Genomic DNA, 12,675 nt, shown 5'->3' on the forward strand with positions numbered 1-12,675 from the left:
TTTAGTCGGACGCCCGAATGCATCGGTGAACCGATAGATACCGCGTTGGATAGCAAATTAAACGGACCAGACGCTTGCGGGCGCCTAAGCAATCCAATTGGAAGAGACGCCCTAAGTATCTAATGGGAACTGGAATTGAACCTTAATTTGCTGGTTGAAACAATTCCCAAGTGTGACAGAGATGTAATCCCTTATAAGGTAAAAGTAACTAACTAACAACCGGAAGAGATAGCAACTCATCAGCATGACAGACGAACAGATAGACCAGCAACAAAGGGAATGATTGTCGTAAAAGGATTGGTTCAGCAACACTCAAATAATATGTTTGTACTCCCTCCGTTCCTAAATATAAGTCCTTTTAGAGATTCCAACATGGACTACATACGAAAAAAGACGATCTGGCCAGCGTCTCTCCCAAGGAGAGTTCCTCCGCCACCGTTCTCCAGCGACTGCCCTTCGGCGACAACCGGCCTCGATCGTCGGTGGTGAGGGGGTCGCTGGATCCACGTGTGTGGATAGTTTTAGGCTAAAATAGCTTTGTTTTAAGGCTGTTCATCGGCTTGGCTTCGACGGCAACGATGGCGACGCTGAATAAAGATTCTTCAGATCCTTCCCTGACAAGGCGCTCGGCCTTATGGTTGGGGATGATTTTGAAAACCAGTCTATTCCAACAAGGATGTGTGGCGGTTGCGGCATCCTCGTAGTGGACATGTGTCCTCGGGCTCCGTCGTTGCGACGTTGTCTGCTTCAATGTCGGCGCGAAGCTTGGGAGGTAGTCCAGGAGTGGATGCAGATTATGGCCTGCATCGACAACATCTGAAAGACGGAACGTGTGCTGGGTTCATAGTTGATGAATGACAGGTGTGGTTTCCTTCTTCGCCATCTTAGTCGTGGTGGGTGCCGGATCTGGAGTTTGATGTCGTGTCCAAGGTGTTTTTCTGGTCTGATTCATTCAACGGCAATGGCTTCACCTTTGATGAACCACCTTGAAGGTCCCCAAAGCTACATATCAACGATGGAGCCGCGTCGAGCTCGATGATCCGTCATTCTTTTCTTAGATGGCTGCTGTGCTGGAGGCAGGTAACAGGCATTGGCATAAGCTCAAAGATGTTCTACAATGCTTTTAGTTTTGTCATGTCGGTCCTTACATGGCTTATTTTTAGGGGAAAGCAAACTTTATTAATCATATGACCGTTACATCATCCACTAACAGTATAACAATGAGCTCCAGCGGGGCATCAACTCAAAAAGATGGATTTTTATCACGTCCCCATCTAGTCAATTCATGATCTACAAAATTTGACTCTCTAATACAATGCTCAACAGTCACCTTTCCAAAATCTAGTAAAATACTACGACAATCATCAAGCACAGGCAGCGCAACCATAGAATAGCCTTCATTGAAATTTAATCTTTGTGATATGAATGATACATGGATTACCATGCAAAAAAAGAAGACTTCAACATGGACAAAATACGAAGCAAAATGAGTGAATATACACTCTAAAATATGTTTATATACATCTGTATGTAGTTCATATTGAAATCTCTAAAACGAGGGAGTATACACAAGCAAAACAATTCATCAATTGACTTGTTCCGTTTATCACTCTGAATTCATACAGTTGATGGTTCAACAATTTTGAGTTTCATACAACAATTTCTTTCTTTCTTTCTTTGTTTTGCTCAAGGTACTGTTAAGGTTTAAGCTGCAGCCGCTTTGTAAAACAAAGGACTTTTATACAACAGCATTTTTCTCTCTCCCTCTCTTTTCAAGCTAAAGCTAAAGCCCAGAGCAGAGGAATGATAAGATGGGTCCTGCCCTCCGACGTGTCCTCTCACTGACCTTTGCCTCCTCAACGAGGAGCTTCTTCAACCTAGAGCAGCTCGAGACGACCGTCGCCACTCCGGTGCTGGTCACTCGCTTGCAGTACACCAGCTGGCATGACTGCAGCTGTAAGCACCCCCTGACCAGGTGTCCCAGACCAACATCGGTGACCCCTGGGCAGTGCGAGAGTGCAATGTCTTTAATCTGGGGACAGCCTTGGCCAATCTCTGCCAGCCCCATGTCCCCTGTCATCTGCAGTTTGCAACCAAATCATCAACAAAGATAACACAATACGAAAATAGTGCAAGCTTTTACTAAAGATGGAGGACTGGGTATGAAAATACAAAATAACTGTAACATGGACCTTTCCACTTCTTCAAAAATAAACACAATCTATTAAGATTAGCGCTGGATTCCTTCACAGTGCTGGTTCCAGTTCAGTGGCTTAAAAAAATCGAAACAGAGGCAAAAGATTTGCCTCATCTATTAAATGAGAGGAGAATAGAGTTTAAGTTGGTTACAGGACCCCACCCCACACAGCATGGCAATTACTCGCTTAATAGAATTTTCCCTAGTTTCTTAGCACTGGCGGTAACCCAAAGGCTAGCCTCATCGGTAACTATTTTGAGGAGGATTGGGGGCGGCGCGCTCTTGTGCCTGAAGATCCTAGCATTCCACTCGTTCCATATTGTCGAAGACACTAGCATGGTGAGGGAAGCCATAGCTCTCCTGTTGGGATTTGTCATGTCGGTTCTCCTATCCCACCAATCAAAGAGCGACTCATGAAGATGCCAAACGGTGGTGTCCATGTGCACGAGCCCATATTTTGCGATGACCATGTTCCAAAGCCTCATGGTGAAACAGCATTTGACGAAGAGGTGGATGCCCGTTTCTTGTTCTCTTTTGCAAAGAGGGCATAGGCCACAATTTGGCCAACCTTGGCGCTCCAAACGATCGGTGGTCCAAATCCGGCCTTGCAAGGCTAGCCATGCGAAGAACTTAACCTTTGGGGGCGCCCAAACCTTCCAAACCATGAAATCCATGGGGGAGAGAGTCAAACCGAGGACTGCGCCTTGTGGCTTAAAATTTTGAATACCTACACTTACACAAGATGCTGCTGTTCCCTCACGTTGAGGGCAACCAGACTTACTGAGGCATTGTTGATCCCTTGCATACAAGGCAACATTTCTATGCTGGGTGATGCAGAAGAGTTCATACCATGACATACTTCATTTCCTTTTGATGACCAACATACTTCATATTTGAACAGCTCATATTGGTATCTCAAATTCTGTCATATTTTCCTGAGCTACAAAAACTTTTGTTTGTCTGTTTGTTTACATATACTTTTTTATGTTTCACTGTTTTTAAAATTTACATTGTATAGAGGCTGCGTCAATTAATTCGAATCGGAGGGAGTATATTTAACTTGTAAATCTAAACCCAACAATTATGAAGACAAGGTACTCTTGAAGTTTCCTACTCCCTACACTTATTTTGGGACGGAGGGAGTATATAACAGAACCTGGATGTAAGACTGAATTCTGGATTGTATCCAGTCAAGGTCTAGCATCATACTGCCATTCTGGTTTCTTCAGGTAAAAATGGACATAATTTTAATTAAGACTCCTAATGACTTGTGCTAGGGCAATTTATTAACAGGTTTCCCACACCACGAAAGACCATGTGTCCGATCAAATCACGAGGAGCACATTTTCTCTTTGTGAAATCAAGCTAAATGGTCTTACCAGCCAATTTTCGACTGTTTCCCAAACCTAGTTTGATGTTTTGAAGAAGTGAACTAAAGGCTATTCTCATACTCAATTTTTTGATGATTGATAGTACAGTAAATTCAGTGTCAAAGTATGTACCGGGAGAACACTTATGTCCAGAAAGACAAGATCACCACATCCTCTCGCAATGGCAGCCAGTCCATTATCAGTGATTAATTGGCACCCGCACAAGTTTAACTTTTGAAGAGAGCAACCTTCAGCAATTGCAGCCAGCCCTGTATCAGATACCCTGAAAAGAAAGTTGAAACAAAATTCACAAACTGAGATGTCAAACATATCATGATGGAGAAGTACTTCAGTAAATGATATACATGGGCAAGATAAATAAAAAAACAGGATAAATGCATGGTAGTATTTACCTCTCACAAAATTGGAGCGTTAACTCCTTAAGTAATTTACAATTCTCAGCAATTGATATCAATGCTTTGTCTCCTACCTTCGTACCAAAAGAATTCAATCAACCAAACAAATCAGGATTCTGGACTTCAAATCCACATGTAACAATATCATGATGTCCATCTAAACACGCCCTATTTCATACTCCAGAAATGTATTTCAGAAGCAACCAATTGCATAGAAGGCATAAAGCAGAAAACTGTGCCAAACAGAATGGGAAAATTTTGTTAGTCACTCTAGTTTTTGCCAATTTTCCTTATGCTACTCTAGATTTTGACATTTCACTTTTGCCACTCTTATCTTTTGACAATTATCCAATTGACATTCTGTGGCAAAAGCAAAATAATTTTATTTCACTTTTGCCACTCTAAAAAAAAATTATGCCACAGAATGACAATTGTGATAATTGTCAAAAGCTAAGAGTGGCAAAAGTGAAATGTCAAAATCTAGAGTGGCATAAGGAAAATTGGCAAAATCTTGAGTAGCAAAAACAAATTTTTCCCAAACAGAATTAGAACATAAATTGCACATACGCAAAAAGGTCCCATCTGTCTCAATACATGCTAGGCTTAAATTGATGCAGACTTGGAAATTACCTCATAACCACGTCGAATGGAAATTTCTTTCAAGTACTTACAACCTTGAGCTATGTGGCACATAGCATCATCACCTATTCTTGAACAGTCAACTAAATAAAGAGACTGGAGAAGGGTGCAGCCTTTACCAAGCTCCAGAAATGCAGTATCCCGGACCCTTGGGCAGTAAATTAGAGAGAGTTCCAAAAGGCCCCTGCTTTCATAAGATGAGAAAGCATGTACCATTAACACACAAAAGAAGAATCATATATAGATAAAAAGTGCAGGTAACTTAATAACACTAACATAGTAATGTGAAATAATTACTTTTCGCAAAGTTGCAAACTAGGATAGCCCATGCTTTTGTTGTAAATGTCATAATAGTGAACCAACTTGCAGTTATTTCACAGACGCAGTTTTCTAACATATTCCTTTTAACAATAATTCTTTGTACCATACTAATTCCCCTACTTGAACTACATCCCACTTAATTAATATTGGATAATCAATCTACATAAAACGTCAGTTGAAAAAAGGGAAGTTTTAACAAATCGAGTTCTCAACAAAAACATACGGGCACCATCGTCCAATGTGCTCCAGTGCAGCAGTTTCCATATTCTGACAACCATTGATCTTAAGACGTGCTATTTTTTTGCAGCTGCGTGCTACGAATTCAAGGCTTCTATCAGTTAGTAACAGGCAATCATTGAGAACAAGATCTGTAAGATTCTTGCACCCTTTCGCGATGGAAGAAAGGCTCCTGCAAATCCAAAAGGAAGTCAGCAAACCATCAGGAGACCTACAAAAGTAACAGAAAAAGCAAAAGTTGGCAACAACAGAGGGCCAATACCTACAGTAAGAAATCCAATTCAACGGGAAACAACAAATATGAATTCCTAAATCCTAGTAAAGTACTTCAGCAACGCCCACAATGTAGCATTCATCAAATTGAGAATCATATAAAGGATAACAAAATATCTTAGAAAGTCCAAATAGATATTTAATAAATAACAAAACACATATTTGAAACAAAAATGGAGTTTGTGCCTCAACAGATTAAAGTGAAAATATACTGAGTACCTGTCTGTGAATCTTTCAAAGTTATTTAGCGATAAAATCTCTAGTAATGAACAGCATGAACCAATAGCTTCTAGGGCCTCATCGCCAGCACCAATACATTGCAGCTTCAAATTTTTCAAGAAGTGACATCCTTTAGCAATAGAAATCACTCCTTCATTCTTAACAAGTTCTGATTCCAGTGACAGGATTTCAAGGTTAGGACAGTGGGATCCAACAGCACGCAAAGATGCATCAGTTATCCAAGCACAATTAGCAATACCAAGAGAGAGCAGTGATTGTCCACAGCTCTTTATTAATCCAATCAAGCCTTCATCTGTTGCGCCTTCAACAAAGCGCAAGCTCAAATTGTTAAGTAGATTGCAGCCTTCCCCAATAGCAACTAGTCCTGGATCTCCAATATAGCAAGCCTGCAGATAAGTTTCCGTTCACATTTTGTCCAAAAGTAGGAATTGATACTAAGACTGCTCAAGAAAAGAAATGTATGTATTTTCTAACAGCCCAAGTGCAACAAACCCTAGCATTATCTTGTTCATTTTATTTAATAAATAGTTTTGCATTTCATGTCATCATCAATGTCATTAATCTTTTAAGCAATATGTGGCATATTAAAAATATCCAAGGTTTCAAAAACATTTTTCAAGGCCAGCAACTATTTTAAACAATTGCTTCAATTCAAATCCAATTTGCAAATGATTTGAATCTTTTCAAAATTAAACTTTTCCAATTGTTTCACAACTTTGCATATGGCTTTCTTATCACATTACAAGCCTTCCATAAAATTCTCATAAATTTTGCACACTTTGATCTTGCACCAAATGAATTTGAATTCAAAAAAAGGGCAACCTGGTGCATGTAGCTCCCGCTTGCGCAGGGTCCAGGGAAGGGTCCGACCACTTTGGGTCTATAGTACGCAGCCTTTCCCTACATTTCTGTAAGAGGCTGTTTCCAGGACTTGAACCCATGACCTCATGGTCACAAGGCAGCAGCTTTACCACTGCGCCAAGGCTCCCCTTCAAATGAATTTGAATTCAAACTTTTCCAAAATTGATAGAATCAATTTTGTGGGCATTTGTATAAATCATAGGGCCTATATAAAATATTCCGTCATTTATTTCATCTCTGGCCATTCATTTGTTTTCTTCTTTTCTTTTCCTATTCTAAATAGAAAAGGAAAAGGAATAAAACAGAAAGGCCAACCTTCCACTTACCTAAGCCGGCCCAACCCACCAGCAAAACTGTAAGCGTTGTCACTGTTTCAATTCATCGCATGCAAGACAGAGGGCGTGTGCACATGCCATGAGCCGATGGTGACGGCCACTTGCTACACACCGTCACAACCTCCCTATAAAGCACCCCCTAGACATCTGTGGCGTCCTCATCCATCCCTCTTTCCTTTCCTCTCCTTGAAGCAGCACAAGGTTGTGGAGGAGCAACTTCACCTTGGTGCTACAATGTGTACAGCACCAGTGTTGAAGGAACAACTTCAACGTGTTGTGCTAGATATCGCTTTAGAGGCGGGGATGGGCTGATATGGCAGCAGGAGTTCAATCCAAAACTCCTAGAGCACAAGATCTAGTCCAAGATATTAGATAAGAACAACAAGTTCTATTATAGGTAGTGGGTACATAGTCTGGTTACAAACTTGAGTAGTGAGGACCGCTGTTTATAGGGCTTTGGGAAGCCTTCACATCTCACTTCTACTTATGGCTAGAACACTCCAAAAAACATTACTTAAGATTCACCATTCTACTCATCACTACTCATAGCTAGAAGACTCTAGAAAACAATATCTAGGGTTGAGAAAAGAAAAGAAATACTAGACTACAATAGAAGTATCGACCTCATCTATTGTTCCTCATCATTCTCCCCTGGTTGTTTGGAACTCGACATCGAGTTATCTTCATAGAGCGCTTCTTCTGGATGGTAGAGAGTCAAGTCCGCAACGTTGAAAGTGCTTGATATACCCACGTCACTTGGAAGATCTATCCCATAAGCATTCTCATTTATCTTTGTCATAATAGAGAAGGGCCCATAACTTCGCTGCCTAAGCTTACCTTTAACACCTAAAGGCAGCCTTTTTCGGAGGTAGATCATCACCTTATCACCAACTTGGAATGATCTCTCCTTTTTTCGGAGGCAAAGGCATGTATAACCTATTCTTTCGGTCAAACTTGCTGATTGTAAAAGGAGAAATCATCACCTTATCACCAACTTGAAACTCCATGGGAGGACATCTCTATGGACTTCGTATTGGGCTTGCCAAGAACAAGACGAGGGAGTGATGTTGTGTTTGTGGTCGCGAATGGATTATCTAAAATGGCTCAATTCATCCCATGCCGCAAGACAACATATGCTCATCATGTGGCAAACCTATTCTTTCGGTCAAACTTCATGGAGTAACAACAGGTTTGACATATGGGGCACCGCTGAGCAAACTTTCCAGCATCTCTCTTTAGTTGTGACCAAAAGTAACGAGCTTCCGGGTTAGCGACAGTCTTGTCCCGTCAAACATGGCCACTAAGATCACTTGAATGGAGTTCTCTAATTAGTTTGTCACGCAAAAAAGGCCTTGGGATGCACAAACAATCATTTTTTAAGAGATAAACATCCTACATGAAATAGTCATCATCTAATGACTGGCCCCTGATGTGCTTTACCCAAACATGGCCAAAGTCTTCGTCATCCTCATACAACTCCTTTATTTGATCCATGCCTAGAAGTTCAGCTTCAAAAGAAGTCAAGAGGCAGGCACGATGACTCAAAGCATCGGCCACCCGGTTAGTTGTTCCAGATTTATGCGCAATGAGATAGTTAAACCTCTCCAGATATGTTGCCTATCTTGCTAGCATGCGATCAACATGCTTTTGATTTCTAAAATGCTTCAAGGATTGATGGTCACTATAAACAATGAACTCTTTAGGCAGTAAATAGACTTCCCAAGTTTTCAACCTCTAAAAACGGCATACAATTCTTGCTGATAGGTACTCCATTTTTGTCTAGCTTCCCTTAACTTCTCACTAGAGAAAGCAATGGGCTTCCTTTCATGAGATAGAACAGCTCCAATGCCTACTCCACTTGCATCACAATCCAACTCAAAAGTCCTGTTGCCATCAAGTAGCACCAAGACAAGAGCTTGTGATAGTTTTTGTTTGATCTCATCGAAACTAACTTTAGCCGCTTCTGTCCATTGGAACTTTCCTTTCTGCTAATTGGTGCCATGATAGTGTTGAGATTCTTCACAAATCGCCTATAGAAAATTGCAAGGCCATGAAAACTTCTACCTCAGAAATGGTCTTCGGAGTTGGCCATTCTCAGATTGGTTCAACCATAGAATCATCAACATGAATACCGATGCATGTTATACGAATCCTAGGGGGAAAAGTTGTGTATGCACGAAAACACATTTCTTCAAGTTGACGTAGAGTTCATTTTCCCTTGGTACTTCTAGCACCTTCCGAATGTGATCAAAGTGTTCATCCTCATTCCTGCTATAGATCAAGTTGTCATCGCAATAGACCACAACAAAGTGGGATAAGAAGGGTTGAAGGACTTGATTCATCAAGTGCATAAAGGTACTTGGTGCATTTGAAAGTCCAAATGGCATGACTAGCCATTCAAACAACCATTCCTTTGTCTTGAAGGCTGTTTTCCATTCATCCCCGGGTCTGATACGAATTTGATGATATCCGCTTCTTAAAACTACCTTTGTGAACACTCTTGCTCCAGTAAGCTGATCCAACATATCATCCAAACGGGGAATAGGGACTTTATACCTTACGGTGGTCTTATTCATGGCTCTACTGTCCATACACATGCGCCAAGATCCATCTTTGTTTGGCATGGCAGGGCTGGTACAGCACATGGGCTAATACTTTCTCGAATGTGCCCCTTTTGCAGCAATTCCTCCACTTTCTCCTTCAATATATCATGTTCACTCATTTCTTGATCCACCCAATAATGTAGGGGTTTGGATGATCATGAGTTTCAAGCTTTAAATGGTTCACCAACTTCTGGGAGATGAGATTCTCACAGCTGCAACTATCAATCAGTAATTTGCATACCTTGCCATTCACCGTGCATTTGCTCTCAAATATTTTCTGCCATCGTGCGTCATCAGGTTGTGGTGTGGAACATAGGAGACGCTGAATCACACATACCACCTCTTCACCTTCTTGACAAACCTACTGCCCCTCTATATCTTGACAAACCTCCTGCCCACATGAACACCGTCGTCTTTGAGCCTCGCCGCCCTGTCCAAGCGAGCAGTGGCGTCGACTACTTCCCCTACATGCCCTGCCTCGACCGGAGATCATCTACAGCCGCTGCAATCGTCATCTTCTTCCTCTTCGGGCCATCGTTGTCTTCATCAAATTCAGGCGACTCCGTCCACTTCCCGGCGAGCCGAGCACACCACTGTGTTCGTGGTGAGCTCCTCTCCAAAACCCCTCCTTGCGCGCTCGATTTCGTCCTCTAGCACCTTTTGCTATGTTTAGCCGAACACTACCGTCGCATCACCTCGTCATCGGAGTAGTTCCGGTGGTCCTCTACTTGCACCGTTTACACCATCAAGTTTGTATGTGTCCTAGTCTAAATCTAGCACGTTTCCGAGCTCGATCTCGAGCTCTAGCACCGTTGACATCCCGGCTTAATAGGAATGATAGGCTACTCATATCCACAAGTCAGTCTAAGTGGCTAGCATGGCCTATCTATAAAAGTTTCTGTTTCATTTATTCTGAATTATTAAAATCAATTCCAGAATTATTCAAATACTTTCAAGTTTCAGATGCTTGTGTCTTTTAATTCCCTTGTCCAAATTTGACAAACTTTATATCTATTTGGATCAGAAAAATATGAGCATTTCAAATCTATCATTAGTTTTCAAATTTGAACCCTAGATTTTGAATTCAAATTTGAACTTGCTCAAAAGCCTTTCAAACTTTGGTAAATCATAACTTGAGTTCTACAACTCCATCTGTTGGTGTAGTGAACTTTGGGTGTTCACTGCCCCTGACCACACACCGGTAAGTTACAACCTCCATGCCAGAAAGAATATGGCAGAGACGAGTCCATCTCAAAGTACTCAAGAAATGGCGAAATAATACCGTGAAGAAGGCCTCGGGGCAGGTCATCGAGAAGTACTAAAAGAGTACCTCAAGGTCAAGATCAAGATTGCCGGGAAGCAGGCCTTCCCAGGAAGCAAGCATTCCACTTTGCCGGCAAGCTCAGAGCCGGCAAGCCTAAGGTCCCATCCACCGCTTCGCCCGCACCCACCTGTCACCCACCTGTCAGGAGTCTGCCGAGAAGTGGCGGGCACGCAGGCGGTTAGGTAGAGGTTATCAGGGCACGTGGCGATCCACCGCTTGGAGAACAACTTTACTGACACCTGTCCACGGGCGTGTCACAATAATAAAAGGTAGATGGGACAGCGGTACAAGTGGAGCGGAGCTCCCTTGCCAGCATCCAATGTAGAGTGACAACTAACAGTGCATTAAATGTGTTTGTCCTAAGTCAGTCATTGATAGGTATGATAACAATGTAGCCACTATCATCATGTAATTACCATCTTGCCACTGTTGGTGACCCCTTGCTCTATAAAAGAAGGCCCATGGCGACCTTTACAAAGGGGGAAATCCCGTCCATTTGTAGTAGCTAGCAACACCCCCGAGCACTTTGTCGGCATGGTTGCGCTCACTGTAACACAGGGCTCATAATACTTAATCCATCAAAGCAAGAGTAGGGTTTTACGCATCACTGCGGCGTGGGTAAATCTTTGTGTGCTATGCATGGTTGATTCTGCTCTTTGTGTGTTGCGTCCCCTTGCCAAACTGAAAGGGGCCCACTCTGGTCCCATAGATTGTCGTACGCCGACACCATTTTGAACAAACTTTATATGTATTTCAGTCAGCAAGATGTGAGAAACCCATTCCTGACTTGGATTTCAATTTTAGGCAATCCAAATTTCTGTCCTGTTCTGTTTTGCAAAAATGACCCTCAAAATGTTTCTAATCATATCTTGAGCATCTTATATCCAAATAGAGCAAACTTTAGGTCCATTTTGATCAGCTCAACACAAGGATTCCAGAAATGTTCTTAGTTTTCCAAGTTGATTCACGGACTTCAAATTCCATTCTGTTTTGTTCAAAACCCTTCCAAAACTTGTTTCAATCATAACTTGAGCTTCATGAATCCATTTCTAATAAACTTTATGTGCATTTCTATTAAAAAATGTAATTAAAAAATGTAAGGAATCTGATTATGCCATGTTAAATCAACTTATACCTCCTGACCTATAGTAATTCAAATGTAACACTTAATTGCACATGAAGTGACACTATTGAATCATTCCACTAATGATACAACACTCCATTTAACATGCCTAGATAGTTAGCTCCTATTACATCCTCTCAAACATGTATTGCATGCATATGCTTGTGCATCAACCATGAATGTATTTTTACCTTACTTTCCTTTTTTCCGGTGTTTGCTTCTTTCCGTTAAGAGTCCTGAACCGAGGTTGAGTATAACTGTATAAGATTACCTTCGAGGATGCTTCAGAGGAGCAGACCTATCACCAGGCTATCAGACAAGGATGATCATTACCTTGGATACTTGTACTAGCTTCACTTGGAATAGTTTTTGCGATGCTTTCTTGGTTACCTCGTTACCTATCCACCATCAAGCCATTTATCTTGCCATGATAAAGCTTCTACTTCGACTTCCTAGCAAAGCTTGTTAATTCCTATGTTATTGCTTGCTTAACCTGCTAAGTATGCATGCTTAGGGTGGTGCCGAGTCAGGTCTTATGCCATGCTTTACTTGGGTTATGCTTATGTTACCATGGGTCACTTTGTGATATGCTTTTGGAGATAATTAAAATGTACGCAAATGGCAACGGTGGTATGCCAGGCCTTATGTCTTGGTGTTTTGTTCCACTTGAACCAACCTAGAATGGGATCTTGTTATTTTGTTCCATGAATGGGCGCGCTAACTGCTTGTGGGAGGT

At 41.7% G+C, this 12,675-nt stretch overlaps 1 protein-coding gene across 2 annotated transcripts in view; it reads right to left on the reverse strand.

Moving 5' to 3' along the window:
* Positions 1-1,563: 1,563 nt before the first annotated feature.
* Positions 1,564-12,675, reverse strand: part of LOC119285701 (F-box/LRR-repeat protein 4-like) — a 15,340-nt gene continuing 4,228 nt past the window's right edge. Inside the window, exons 3-9 of one of the 2 annotated variants that reach the window (XM_037565031.1) lie at positions 5,932-6,079; positions 5,673-5,841; positions 5,167-5,352; positions 4,614-4,806; positions 3,981-4,057; positions 3,700-3,850; positions 1,564-2,080 (exon numbers count right to left, since the gene is read on the reverse strand). In XM_037565031.1, coding sequence (XP_037420928.1) covers positions 1,784-2,080; positions 3,700-3,850; positions 3,981-4,057; positions 4,614-4,806; positions 5,167-5,352; positions 5,673-5,841; positions 5,932-6,079 — 1,221 coding nt within the window. In that variant the 3' untranslated portion in view covers positions 1,564-1,783. Of the gene's footprint in view, positions 2,081-3,699; positions 3,851-3,980; positions 4,058-4,613; positions 4,807-5,166; positions 5,353-5,672; positions 6,080-12,675 lie in introns of both variants that reach the window. The other variant, XM_037565030.1, reaches the window with a different exon arrangement.

Source organism: Triticum dicoccoides, chromosome 4A (genome assembly GCF_002162155.2).
Source record: "Triticum dicoccoides isolate Atlit2015 ecotype Zavitan chromosome 4A, WEW_v2.0, whole genome shotgun sequence".
NCBI lineage: Eukaryota > Viridiplantae > Streptophyta > Magnoliopsida > Poales > Poaceae > Triticum > Triticum dicoccoides.